The sequence below is a fragment of the Mustelus asterias genome, chromosome 10 (assembly GCF_964213995.1).
Source record: "Mustelus asterias chromosome 10, sMusAst1.hap1.1, whole genome shotgun sequence".
NCBI lineage: Eukaryota > Metazoa > Chordata > Chondrichthyes > Carcharhiniformes > Triakidae > Mustelus > Mustelus asterias.
In genome coordinates, this window is record NC_135810.1 from 89,269,698 (window position 1) to 89,283,229 (window position 13,532).

Consider the following 13,532-nt stretch of genomic DNA (forward strand, 5'->3'; position numbering starts at 1 on the left):
GCCTAGTGGTATTATCGCCAGATTATTAATCCAGAAACCCAGCTCATGTTCTGGGTACCCAAATTCAAATCCTGCCACGGCAGATGGTGGAATTTGAATTCAATAAAAAATATTTGGAATTAGGAGTTTACTGATGATCATGAAACCATTGTTGATTGTCAGAAAAACCCATCTGGTTCACTAATGTCCTTTAGGGAAGGAAAACTGCTGTCCTTACCTGGCCTGGCCTACATGTGACTCCAGAACCACAGCAATGTGGTTGCCTCTCAACTGCCCTCTGAAATGGCCTAGCAAGCCACTCAGTTGTATCAATCGCTACAAAGTCTCAACAAAGAAATGAAACCAGACCGACCACTTGGCATCGATCTAGGCACCGGAAAAGACAACGACCAAACAAACAGCCCTGTCGACCCTGCAAAGTCCTCCTTACTAACATCTGGGGACTAGTGCCAAAATTGGGAGAGCTATCTCACAGACTAGTCAAGCAACAGCCTGACATAATTGCCCTCAGAGAATCATACCTTAAAGATAACACCCCAGACACCACCATGACCATCCCTGGATATGTCCAATCCCACTGGCAGGACAGACCCAGCAGAGGTGGCGGCACACTGGTACACAGTCAGGTGGGAGTTGCCCTGGAAGTCCTCAACATCGACTCTGGACTGCATGAAGTCTCATGGCTTCAGGTTAAACATGGGCAAGGAAACCTCCTACTGGTTACCACATTCCGTCCTCCTTCAGCTGAAGAATCAGTATTCCTCCATGTTGAACAACACCTGGAGGAAGCACTGAAGGTGGCAAGTGCACAAAATGTATCCTGGGTGGGGGATTTCAATGTCCACCACCAAGAATGGCTCGGCGGCAGCACTACTGATCGGGCCTAAAGGGTATAACTGCTAGACTGGGTCTGCAGCAGGTGGTGAAGGAACCAACAAGAGGAAAAAACATACGTGATCTCATCCTTGCCAATCTGCCAGCTACAGATGCATCTGTCCACAACAGTATTGGTAAGAGTGACCACCACACAATCCTTGTGGAGACAAAGTCCCGCCTTCACATAGAGAATAACTTCCATCAGGTTGGCACTATCACCGTGCTAAATGGGACAGACTTAGAACTGATCTAGCAACTCAAGACACTGAGGCTCTGTGGACCATCAATAGGCGCGGAACTGTACTCCACCACAATCTGCAACCTCATGGACCGGTATATCCCCCACTCAGCTATTACCACGAAGCCAGGGGATCAATCCTTGTTCAATGGAGAGTGCAGGAGGGCATGCCAGGAGCAGCACCAGGCATACCTAAAAATAAGGTGAAACTGCCAAACAGGACTACTTGCATGCCAAACAGCAGAAACGGCAAGTGATAGACAGAGCTAAGCGATCCCTCAACCAACAGAACAGATCTAAGCTCTGCAGTCCTGCCACATCCAGTCGTGAATGGTGGTGGACAACTAAACAACTCACTGGAGATGGAGGCTCCACAACTATCCCCAACCTCAATGATGGAGGAGCCCAGCACATCAGTGCAAAAGATAAGGCTGAAGCATTCGCAGCAATCTTTAGCCAGAACGCAAGTGGATGATCTATCTCAGTCTCCTTCAGTGGTCCCCAGCATCACAGATGCCAATCTCCAGCCAATTTGATTCACTCCACATGATATCAGGAAACAGTTGGAGGCACTGGATACTGCAAAGACAATGGGCCCTGATAACATTCTGGCAATAGTACTGAAGACTTGTGCTCCAGAACTTGCCGCTCCCCAAGCCAAGCTCTTCCAGTCCAGTTATAACGCTGGCATCTATCCAACAATGTGGAAAATTGCCCAGGTATGTCCTGTACACAAAAGGCAGGACAACCCGGCCAATTACCGCCCAATCAGTCTACTCTTGATCATCAGTAAAGTGATGGAGGGGGTCATCAACAATGCTATCAAGCAGCACCTGCTCACTGATACCCAGTTTGGGTTTCGCCAGGGTCACTCAGCTCCTAACCTCATTCAGCCTTGGTTCAAACATGGACGAAAGAGCTGAATTCCAGGTGAGGTGAGAGTGACAGCCCTTGACCTCAAGGCCGCATTCCACTGAGTGTGGCATCAAGGAGCAAAACTGGAATCAATGGGTATCAAGGGGCAAACTCTAAGCTGGTTGGAGTCATACCTGATACGTAGGAAGATGGTTGTGATAGTGGAGGGTCAGTCATCTCAGCAGGAGTCCTTCAGGGGAGTGTCCTAGGCCCAACCATCTTCAGCTGCTTCATCAATGACCTTCCCTCCGTCATAAGGTCAGAAGTGGGGATATTCGCCGATGATTGCACAATGTTCAGCACCATTCATGACTTTTCAGATATTGAAGCAGTCGATGTTCAAATGCAACAAGATCTGGACAATATCCAGATTTGGGCTGACAAATGGCAAGTAACATTCGCACCACACAAATGCCAGGCAACGACAGTGTCCTTTGACATTCAATGGTGTTAGCATCACGGAATCCTCCGTCAACATCCTAGGAGTTACCAAGATGCTCAACTGGACTCACCACATAAACACTGACTACAAGAGCAGTTCAGAAGCTAGGAATACTGCAGCGAGTAACTCACCTCCTGACTCCCGAAAGCTTATCCACCATCTACAAGGCACAAGTCAGGAGTGTAATGGAATTCTCTCCACTTGTCTGGATGGATGCAGTTCCAACAACACTCAAGAAGCTTGACACCATCCAAGACAAAGCAGCCGGCCTGATTGGCACCACATCTACAAACATCCATTCCTTCCACTACCGACACCCGGTAGCAGCAATGTCTTCTTTCTACAAGATGCACTGCAGCAATTCACCAAAGATCCTTAGACAGCACTTTCCAAACCCACAATCACTTTCATCTGGAAGGACAAGGGCAGCAGATACATGGGAACACCACCACCTGCAAGTTCCCCTCCAAACCACTCACCATCCTGACTCGAAAATATATCGCTGTTCCTTCACAGTCACTGGGTCAAAATCCTGGAATTTCCTCTCTAATGGCATTGTGGGTCAACCCACAGCACATGAACTGCAGCAATTCAAGGCGGTGGCTCACCACCATCGTCTCAAGGGCAACTTGGGATGGGCAATAAATGCTGGCCATGTCCCACGAATGAATAAATTTTTAAAAAAGTTATCAAAGCTTCTACACCCAAGCTCCCAATTTCATTATCCTGCTAATTACTTCCTCAGTTCAACAAGATCTCAATGTCCTCTTTGCTTGTAATTTGAACTTCAAACATTAAAACGTTGTCCACATGTACAGGCCACTCCACAACCTTGCACATCCCAAGCTTGCAACATGCTCAGGCCATATGTTCCACCACGTGTCCTTCACTCTTCCTAAAATGCAAATTTTAAACATAATGTGGCACAACTGTGTATTTACAAATTAAATACAAACCCAAATTTCCTTAGGGTTGACTGTGGTTGACTCCCTATAAATTAAGTGGGTTGTGGTAAGATGCAAGGTTCCAGTTGTTGACTTGTTACTGCTGAAGCGATCTAAGCACTTCACCTGCTCCACCTGCAAGAACAATTTGAGAAACAAATATGACATATGAAGCATGGTAGTATGGAAATATAGGATTAAGTACTAGACAGTCACCCCACAATGCAGTACAACCAGGTATGATGGGCCAGATGGACTTCAGTGTGTGGAATTCTATGATGTTTTAATTCTGGGTAGCAAAACTATCACAAAGATTAAGAAATATTACACACTCAAAGTATCAGTGATGGGAATTACAAGAGAGTGGATGAGACCAAGTACTCAGGGTGGAACTAGGAAAAGGTAAAAGAGAACAGATGGCTGTGCCAGGCAACTCATTTGAGACGTGGTGACGGTTGATTGAGACGTCTTTCTCTCCAACTCTCAAATTTAAAAGTCTCCAGTGCCTTCAATAACATGTTGAAAAGTCCCATTTTACTTCAATAGCAAATGGTGCCATTTGTGTGGTAGGTCCCATCAGTCACGCAATATTAAAATCCAATTTGTAATATGCAGTTTTATGTATTTTAACCTTCCAAATATATCAACAGATAAAATGGAGTGCTGGCATTTTTGGCAGGAATGCTGCTTGCTTCTTATCAGCTCAGGCTTGGATGTTGTCCAGTACTTGCTGCCTGTGGACACAGACTGCTTCAGTATCCAAGGAATCGTGAATGGCATAAACACCGTTCAGTTGTCAGTGTTCCATAACTCAGATATGGACAGAAAGTAGAAGAGCATTAGAAAGCACTAAAGGGGATCTTGCCACCCAGTTTAAAAACACATAATCCTTGTAAGATTTTCTAAAAATATTACATTTCGAAATGTGCCAAGTTCCCACTTCTGACCTTATGATGTAGGAAAGGCCACTGATGAAGCAGTTCTGGATGGCTGGGTCAAGAACAATACACTAGGGAATTCCTGCAGCGATGTCTGAAACTGAATGGGTCAGCGGTATAACAGTGCTAAGAGCATAGTATCAGTTACTGTGTAAACTGAAAGCAGCAGGACTGAAGGACACAGCACCATCTACCTCAGAGCTGAAGGAACATGCAACCAAGAGTGGTAACAGCGCACAAACATACTGATTGTTATAATTAACAGATGAGAAGCAGGACAAAAATATCTTGAAGGAAGAAATTATGTGCTATTCTTGGAGGTATGTACACACACTTAAAAAGCTAGTTTCACCAAACAACCACCACATCTCAGCCTGTGGCCGTAAAAATGTAACAGTATCAGAATTGTAAAATATTCAATATGAACAATAACATTATCATGTCAAAAAGATAACATTGAAAATATTGTGTAAAGCTTAGCAACTGTTCTGTAGAAGTAGTTAGGTAAATACTTTTGTTTTAAGAGTCTAAGGAGACATAGTGTAGTACATCTAATAATCCAGAGGCCCTGGCAAGCTCTTGCTACCTAGGTTCAAATCAGCTGGTGGAATTTAAGTTCAATTAATACATTCTCAGTAATGGTGACCACAAAACTAACATTGATTGTCATAAAAACCCATCTGGTTCATTAATGTCCTTTAGATAACGCAGTGGGTGTTGTTTATATGGATTTTAGAGAAAAATATTTGACAAAGTACCAAATAAAAGGCTAGAAACAAAATTGACCTTCTTGAATAGTACGGTCTACGTCATCTTGGATAAAATAAAATTGGCTCAAGAATAAAAACTAGCAAATCATGGTAAATGTTTGTTTTTCCAGACTGGAGTATAGTAGACAATGGTGTTTTGCAACCCACCCAGGGTCAGGATACTGGAATACAAAATAAAAATTTGCCCATGCTATCAAATGTGAAGGTATAGCAAAATGAGAGGACGATACCAATCGATTACAACAAGGTGTAGATAGACTCGCAGCAAGGACAGACATAGGGCAGATAGAATTTAATATATAGAAATTTGAGGCCATGATTTCAAAAGGAAATTTGATAAGCACTTGAGAGAAATAAACTTGCAGGGTTACAAGGATAGAATGAGGAATGGGACTGACTGGATTGCACGACAGAGTGCTTGCACAGACACAGGCTGAAAGACCTCCTACTCTAATCTTTCCCTAATTCTATGACTGCATTTCCAAGATGAGATACGGATTCTAACAGAAAAGCTTAAAAAAGGAGGAAAATAGAGACATATTATTTTAAGAATTACACATGTAGATCCAAAAGTTGTAACGTTACAAAAATTACTCAAGTTTTATTCATGTTGTGATCATAACCCACTCTCCCATTCTTGGTGACTCAGTGCAGTGTCACACGTCAACACAAAAGGAAGACAAGTATTTTGAATAATCCTAAAAGAGACCTGCATCTAATATGGCATTAAAATACAAAGACTAATTAGAGGCAAAGGGAATTTAAGATATCCAAGATCTTGCATGAGTTGGACATTATTTCAGTTCACTATTTACTAACTCCATTTGTTGATAGTTCTTCAATTATATTCAGCCTATGGTGTTCAAAAACAATAAAGTATCTTTACAGTGAGGCACTTTGGGACTGTATAATCCTGTGAGGCACTTTGGGACTGTATAATATGATGTTACTTTAAGACAGGTATCACTATATTCAGAGAGGAGTCCACTCTTTGCCTAGTCCTTCTCAAAATAGGCTGGTTTGATAGGTTACTTCAAAACGACAGAATCACAGAACAGAAGGAGGCAATTCAGCCCATCATGTCTGTGCTGGCTCTCCAAAGGAACAAGTTACCTACTGCCATTCCCCTGCTTATTCTCTCCTTTCAGATAATAATCCAATTCCCTCTTAATTGCCTCAACTGAATCTGCCGCCACAATTTTCTCAAGCAGTGCATTCCAGATTGAAACTACTAGCTGTGAGAAAACATTTTTCCTCATGTCGCCATTGTTCCTTTTGCCAATTATTTTTCATTTGTGCCCTGTTTCAATCCTTCCAACAATGGGAACAGTGTTTCCCTATCTATTCTATCCAGACCCCTCATTATCTACCTCAATCAAATCTTCTCTCAAACTTCTCCTTGAAGAAAACAGCTCCAACTTCTCCAATATAGCTATGTAACTGAAGTTTGTCATCCCTGAAAATACGCTGTAAATTTGCACTCTCCGCTAATGCCGTCATATCTTTCCTAATATGTGGCACCCAAAACTGTGTATAATACTCCAGTTGAGGCCTAACCAGTGTTCATAAAAGTTTAGCATTACCTTCTTGCTTTTGTACTCAATGGCCAGCTTAACAAAGCCAAGGATACTGTATACTTTATTAACTGTTTTCTCAACCAGTCCTGCCACTTTCAAAGACTTACGCATATCCAGGTCCCTCTGTTCCTGCAACCCCTTTAGAATTGTGCCCTTTATCTTATATTGTCACTCCATATTCTTCCTATCAATATGATCCACTTCACACTTTTCCACATTGAACTTCATCTGCCACTTGTCCACTCAGTCTACCAACTTGTCTATATTGTTTTGAAATTCTACACTATCCACCTCACCGTTCACAAGATTTGTATCATCCACAAAATTGTGCCCTGTACAAAGGTCTAACTCATTCATATAGATCACGGTAGCACAATGGTCAGCACTCCTGCCTCACAGCTTCAGGGACCTGGGTTTGACTCCTGGCTTGGGTCACTGCCTGTATTGAGTTTTCACATTGTCTGCGTGGGTTTCCTCCGGGTGCTCCAGTTTCCTCCCACAGTCCAAAGATGTGCAGGGGGTTAGGTTGATTGGCCATGCTTAATTGCCCCATATGTCCCAGGATGTGTAGGTTGGAGGGATTGGCAGGGTAAACGTGTGGGGTTGTGGGGATAGAGCATGGGGAGGGATTGTTGTCAGTGCAGACTCAATGGGCCGAATGGCCTCCTTCTGCACTATAGGGTTTCTACAGTTTAAAAACTCTATTATAAACTTCACACTGGTCCAAAAAAATCCTGTAATTATTATATTCCCTGTTATTCAGCCAATTTTGTATCCATGTCCATGAGTTATAACTTTGCTCACAAGTTTGTTGTGCGGCACTTGTTCCCATTTATTGTCAATTTGTAGGAAGCAAAGGGGAAAGGTGCTAACAGAAAACTTGGAACATGACAAGTGATGAAAGTACAAATAAAAACAGAGAGATAACTGAAAGGAATAAGTTACTTCACAAATCTGGTTTGCATAAACTGTTCAACTCTAAAAACAGCAAACGTTTTAAGTTTACTTATTAATGTCACAGTAGGCTTACATTAACACTGCAATGAAGTTACTGCAAAAATCCCCCAGTTGCCACACTCCAGCACCTGTTCGGGAGAATTTAGCAAGGCCAATGCACCTAACCAGCACATCTTTCAGACTGTGGGAGGAAACTGGAGCACTCAGAGGAAACCCATGCAGACACAGGGAGAATGTGCAGACTCCGCACAGACAGTGACCCAACCTAGGAATCAAACCCAGGTCCCTGGCACTGAGAGGCAGCAGTGCTGACCACTGTGTCCACCATGCCACACATAAAACCAGCTTAGCTCAAGTTACAAAGCAACTACAAATTTGTCAATTCTGCCAGCTCCACAATACATTTCCAATACACAATATGTATCTATCAGTAACACATTAACCAGTACAGACGCAGAGCTGATGTATACAACACAGACTATGCCCTCATGTCACCACCTTACCTGAAGTGAAGTCGCACAGGGAGCTGAAATATGCACTGCCTGATTGTAATTGCTGCCTCTACAGTCTTTTCTGAATTGCCTGTTCAACAAGTTCCCAGATGCAGTCAGTAACGCCCTGGCTGCCTCTCTCTCTCTCTCTGTCACCATTACACCGATTTATTCACCTTAAACCTGACATTCTTGACAGGGCCCAGAATAAACTATCACTGAGAAAAACCGCTGTAAAACACCATATAACTTAAAACACTGCTTCAGTCACCCACCTTGGGGGTCCTGATGTGCTCCATTTTAATTGCGGTAAACACAGGCAGATGAAACTTGTCCTTTCGGCAAACACCGCCTCCCCGAAACCCACGGCGCCTGCGCCAACCCCCTGACAGATAACCTTTCCGGTTCCGGTCGCTGTTGCTCAACCACGTCCCCTACAGCCTGTGACCAATAGGAGCCCCCTCCCCAATGACCAATAGGAGCCCCCTTCCCCCAGTGACCAATAGGAGCCCACTCCCCAGTGACCAATAGGAGCCCCCTTCCCCCAGTGACCAATAGGAGCCCACTCCCCAGTGACCAATAGGAGCCCCCTTCCCCCCAGTGACTAATAGGAGCCCACTCCCCACTGGCCAACAGGAGCCCCCTCTCCACTGACCAATAGGAGCCCCCTCTCCACTGAGCAATAGGGAGCTGAACTCCCTCTCCAGTGACCAATAAGGAGCTGATACCCCTCTCCACTGACCAATAGGAGCCCCCTCTCCATTGACCAATAGGAAGCTGAACCCCCTCTCCAGTGACCAATAGGAGCCCCCTCTCCACTGGCCCAACAGGAGTCCCCTCTCCACTGACCAATAGGAGCCCCCTCTCCACTGACCAATAGGGAGCTGAACTCTCTCTCCAGTGACCAATAAGGAGCTGAACCCCCTCTCCACTGACCAATAGGAGCCCCCTCTCCATTGGCCAATAGGAAGCTGAACCCCCTCTCCAGTGACCAATAGGAGCCTCCTCCCCAGTGACCAATAGCAGCACCCTCTCCAGTGACCACTAGGCGCCCACTCCCCAGTGACCAATAGGGAGCTGAACACCACGCCCCCTCCACTGACCAATAGCCCACTCCCCAGTGACCAATATGTCCTAAGCCCCCTCCGCAGTGTCCAATAGGGAGCTGAGCCACCTCACCAGTGACCAATAGGCTCTTTGCTGGAGCTGAACACCACCCCCCCCCCTCCTCCCAAATGACCAGTAGACTGGAACTGATCCCCCTCTCCAGTGACCAATAGGCTGGAGCTTGAGCCCCTTCTCCAGTGACCGATAGGCTGGAACTGAGCCCCCTCTCCAGTGACTAGTTGGTCCCCATTAACTTTTAAAATGACCAAGAAGCCCCATACTTTACTCTAACCTTAAGGAGACACCCTATTTTCCTGGGATCAGTCCAAAGTGATTCTTAGCTCCCAAGGGTTTCCTCCCTTTTTTGCTCTCAGTCAGGTAGCTCCTAATCCCACAACTGGCATTCAGACTGAGCACACTGTGTAGTGTCCCAGACACAGCATAGTAAGAATGGCCCCACTCACCTGATGAAGGAGCAGCGCTCCGAAAGCTCGCAATTCCAAATAAACTTGTTGGACTTGAACCTGGTGTTGAGAGACTTCTTACTGTGCCCACCCCAGTCCAACACTGGCATCTCCACATCATGGCTACCATTGTTTCACAGTGAGCAACATTGGGCATGGGAGCAGGAATAGGCCATTCAGCCCATCAAGCCTGCTCTGCCAGTCAATATTATAAAATATTATGGCAGATCTGGCTGTTTTCTCAACTCTACACTGCTGTCTGTCCCCAATAACCCTTGACTCCCCTGTTTATCAAAGCTTTGGCCAACACTGCCCTGAATAAATTCAATAATCCAGCTCCAATTCTTTCTGGGGAAAATAATTCCGCATATTGAGAGAAAAGATTTCTCATAATTTTTTGGAGATTCTCCCCTCTAACCAAAGCTAGGCAAATCTTCCAATCTTTAAAAATATCCACAGTAATTCACTCCACCTAATCTGTATGAACGCCCACAATTGTCAGCACAATTCAGAACAGATCACGTGATCCCCTTTTATTTCTAATTTTGCTCTAAATTAAATAAACGTGCCTGAAGCACAATCTTATCAACTGCATATTTGTAACAAGTGGCCTATTCTCAACCATCTTCAGCTGCTTTATCAATGGCCTTCCCTCCATCATAATGTTAGAAGTGAGGATGATCGCCAATGTTTACACATTGTTTAGTTCCATTTGCAACTCCTCAGATAATGAAGCAGTCTGTAGCTGCATGCAGAAAGACATGGACAACATTCTGATTTGGGCTGATAGCGATAAGTAATATTCGCACCACTCAGTGCCAGATAATGACCATCTTCAACAAGAGAGATTCTAAGCGCTTTCCCATGACATTCAACAAGATTGTTATTACTGAATGCCCCACCATCAACATCCTTCGGGTCATCATTGACTAGGAACTTAACTGGAGCTGCCATATAAACACTGTAGCTGAAAAAGGTCAAATGCTGAGAATTCTGCAGCAAGCAACTTATGTCCTGACTCCCCAAAATCTTTCTAACATCTACAAGGCAATACTTTCCATTTTCCTGGATGAGTGCAGTTCAAACATCACTCAAAGAAGGTTGACACCAACCAGGAAAAAAGAGCCCATTTGATTGGCACCCCATCCCCACCTGAAACATTCACTCCTTCTACCGCAGATGCATCATGCCTAAAGTAGGTACCATTTACAAAATGCACTGCAGGAACTTGTCAAGGATTCTTTGACAGCACATTCCAAACCTGTGGCCATTGAACCCAAAAGAACACAGATAGGAGGCACATGGGAACACCACCACCTGTAAGTTCCTCTGCAAGTCCCACAATATCCTGACTTGGTCTTGTGTTTTTCCAGCATTTTCTGTCTTTATTTGATTTGATTTGATTTATTATTGTCAACACATGTATTAACATACAGTGAAAAGTATTGTTTCTTGCATGCTATACAGATAAAACATACCGTTCATAGAAAAGGAAACGAGAGAGTGCAGAATGTAGTGTTACAGTCATAGCTAGGGTACAGAGAAAGATCAACTTAATGCAAGGTAAGTCCATTCAAAAGTCTGACAGCAGCAGGGAAGAAGCTGTTCTTGAATCAGTTGGTACGTGACCTCAGACTTGTATCTTTTCCCGACGGAAGAAGGTGAAAGAGAGAATGTCTGGGTGCGTGGGGTCCTTAATTATGCTGGCTGCTTTGCTGAGGCAGCAGGAAGTGTAGACAGAGTCAATAGATAGGAGGCTGGTTTGTGTGATGGATTAGGCTACATTCACGACCTTTTGTAGTTCCTTGCGATCTTGGGCAGAGCAGGAGCCATACCAAGCTGTGATACAACCAGAAAGAATGCTTTCTATGGTGCATCTGTAAAAGTTGGTGAGAGTCGTAGCTGACATGTCTAATTTCATTAGTCTTCTGAGAAAGTAGAGGCATTGGTGGGCTTTCTTAACTATAGTGTCGGCATAGGGGAACCAGGCCGAGTTGTTGGTGATCTGGACACCTAAAAGCTTGAAGTTCTTAACCCTTTCTACTTCGTCCCTGTTGATGTAGACAGGGGCATGTTCTCCTTTACGCTTCCTGAAGTCGATGGCAATCTCCTTTGTTTTGTTGACATTGTGGGAGAGATTATTGTTGCTGCACCAGTTCACCAGATTCTCTATCTCATTCCTGTACTCTGTCTCATCATTGTTTGAGATCCGAACCACTACAGTGGTGTCATCAGCAAACTTGAAAATCAAATTGGAAGGGAATTTGGCCACAGTTGATGTGTATAGGGAGTATAATAGGGGGCTGAGAACACAGCTTTGTGGGGCATCAGTGTTGAGGATGATCGTGGAGAAGGTTGCCTATCCTTACTGATTGTGGTCTGTGAGTTAGGAAGTTCAAGATCCAGTCGCAGAGGGAGGTGCCGAGGTCCAAGTCACGGAGTTTGGAGATGACTTTCGTGGAAATAATAGTGTTGAAGGCTGAGCTATAGTCAATAAATAGGAGACTGACATAGGTGTCCTTGTTATCTAGGTGTTCCAGGGTTGCAGGATCTGAGTGGCTCGTCCTGGTACCCTATCCGGGCTAGTCTCTTTCCGTGGGTTGACCTTCGAGAAGGCTGCTCTGACATCTGCAATGGTGACCCCAGATACAGGTTCATCCAGGGCTTCCAGGGTGGAGGGTATTCTCTCACTGACGTCTTGCTCAAAACGGGCGTAGAATGCATTGAGCTGATCAGGGAAGGGTGTGTTGGAGCCAGTGATTTTACATGCCTTCCTCTTGTAGCCTGTTATGTCTTGCGGACCTTGCCATAGTCAGTGGGGGTCGGTGTGGCTAGCCTGGGACTCTAGCTTGGTCCAGTACTGTCTTTTGGCATCTTTGATGGATCTTCTTAGATCGTATCTGGCTTTCTTGGTCAGTGTCACCTGACGCCTGGAACGCCTCAGACTTGGACTTCAAGCAAGCAGTGGATATCCCTGTTTATCCATGGTTTCCGGTTGGGGAACATACGGATTTGCTTGTTTGGCACACAGTCTTCTACACACTTACTAGTGAAGTCAGTTACTGTAGTGGCGTACTGGTTCAGGCTGATTGCAGAGTTTTAAAATACTGACCAGTCCACTGACTCCAATCAGCACCGTAGGAGAGCACCCGATTTCTCAGACCAACATTGCACGACTTTATTGCACTGGTATTACCCCCTGCTGTCCTAACTTGGTCCTTTACTGTATTTGCCCACAACTGCTCCTCATCCATCCCCAACAGGTCATGCTTGCCATTGCCTGCTCACAAGGCCTTGCGTCATAGCCCCGCCCCCCCATGACATGTCACACCCACTCCAGGAGCGGCGACTCCTGTTCAGTCCTCCAGTATCCCGACATGCCGCAGTAGCTTCCGCGCCGCCTGATCTGAGCTCGAGGAAAGCCGCGGACTGGATGCTGCATTTAAACGGACTAATCGGCGGCTTGTGTGTCCCATTAAGTATTCCGGTTGGCCGGCGGATATTTTGTCCTTTGAGCGGGGGGTTTCTTTTGGCGGTTGGATTGCATTCCCTCTCCCCCTGAGGGAGGCGGGCGGGCGGGCAGGCCTGCGGCTTTTTTTGAGTGCGGTTGTAACCGGGGAGAAAGCGGCGCCGCCCGGAGCGGGGCGAGCGGAAATCAAGGCCACGCACCTTAGCTTCAACTCGTCCATCAAGACAGGATGACAACTGGGTTTGGTTTCGGTACTCCGGCCGCTAACGCCGGCAGCTTCACCCTCGGAGCTTCCAGGTGATTAATGGCGGTGCAGGGCTTTGTTCTGTTAGATTTCTAAACGG

The 13,532-nt window shown here is 45.4% G+C and overlaps 2 protein-coding genes across 5 annotated transcripts in view; one reads left to right on the forward strand and one right to left on the reverse strand.

Moving 5' to 3' along the window:
• mtmr6 (myotubularin related protein 6) overlaps positions 1 to 8,519 on the reverse strand; it is a 48,080-nt gene extending 39,561 nt beyond the window's left edge. The window contains exons 1-2 of the mRNA XM_078222146.1: positions 8,424 to 8,519; positions 3,428 to 3,550 (exon numbers count right to left, since the gene is read on the reverse strand). Coding sequence (XP_078078272.1) covers positions 3,428 to 3,550; positions 8,424 to 8,447 — 147 coding nt within the window. The 5' untranslated portion in view covers positions 8,448 to 8,519. The remainder of the gene's footprint in view (positions 1 to 3,427; positions 3,551 to 8,423) is intronic.
• Positions 8,520 to 13,088: 4,569 nt separating this feature from the next.
• nup58 (nucleoporin 58) overlaps positions 13,089 to 13,532 on the forward strand; it is a 48,098-nt gene continuing 47,654 nt past the window's right edge. For all 4 annotated transcript variants that reach the window (XM_078222147.1, XM_078222148.1, XM_078222149.1 and 1 more), the window contains exon 1: positions 13,089 to 13,485. In XM_078222147.1, coding sequence (XP_078078273.1) covers positions 13,418 to 13,485 — 68 coding nt within the window. In that variant the 5' untranslated portion in view covers positions 13,089 to 13,417. The remainder of the gene's footprint in view (positions 13,486 to 13,532) is intronic.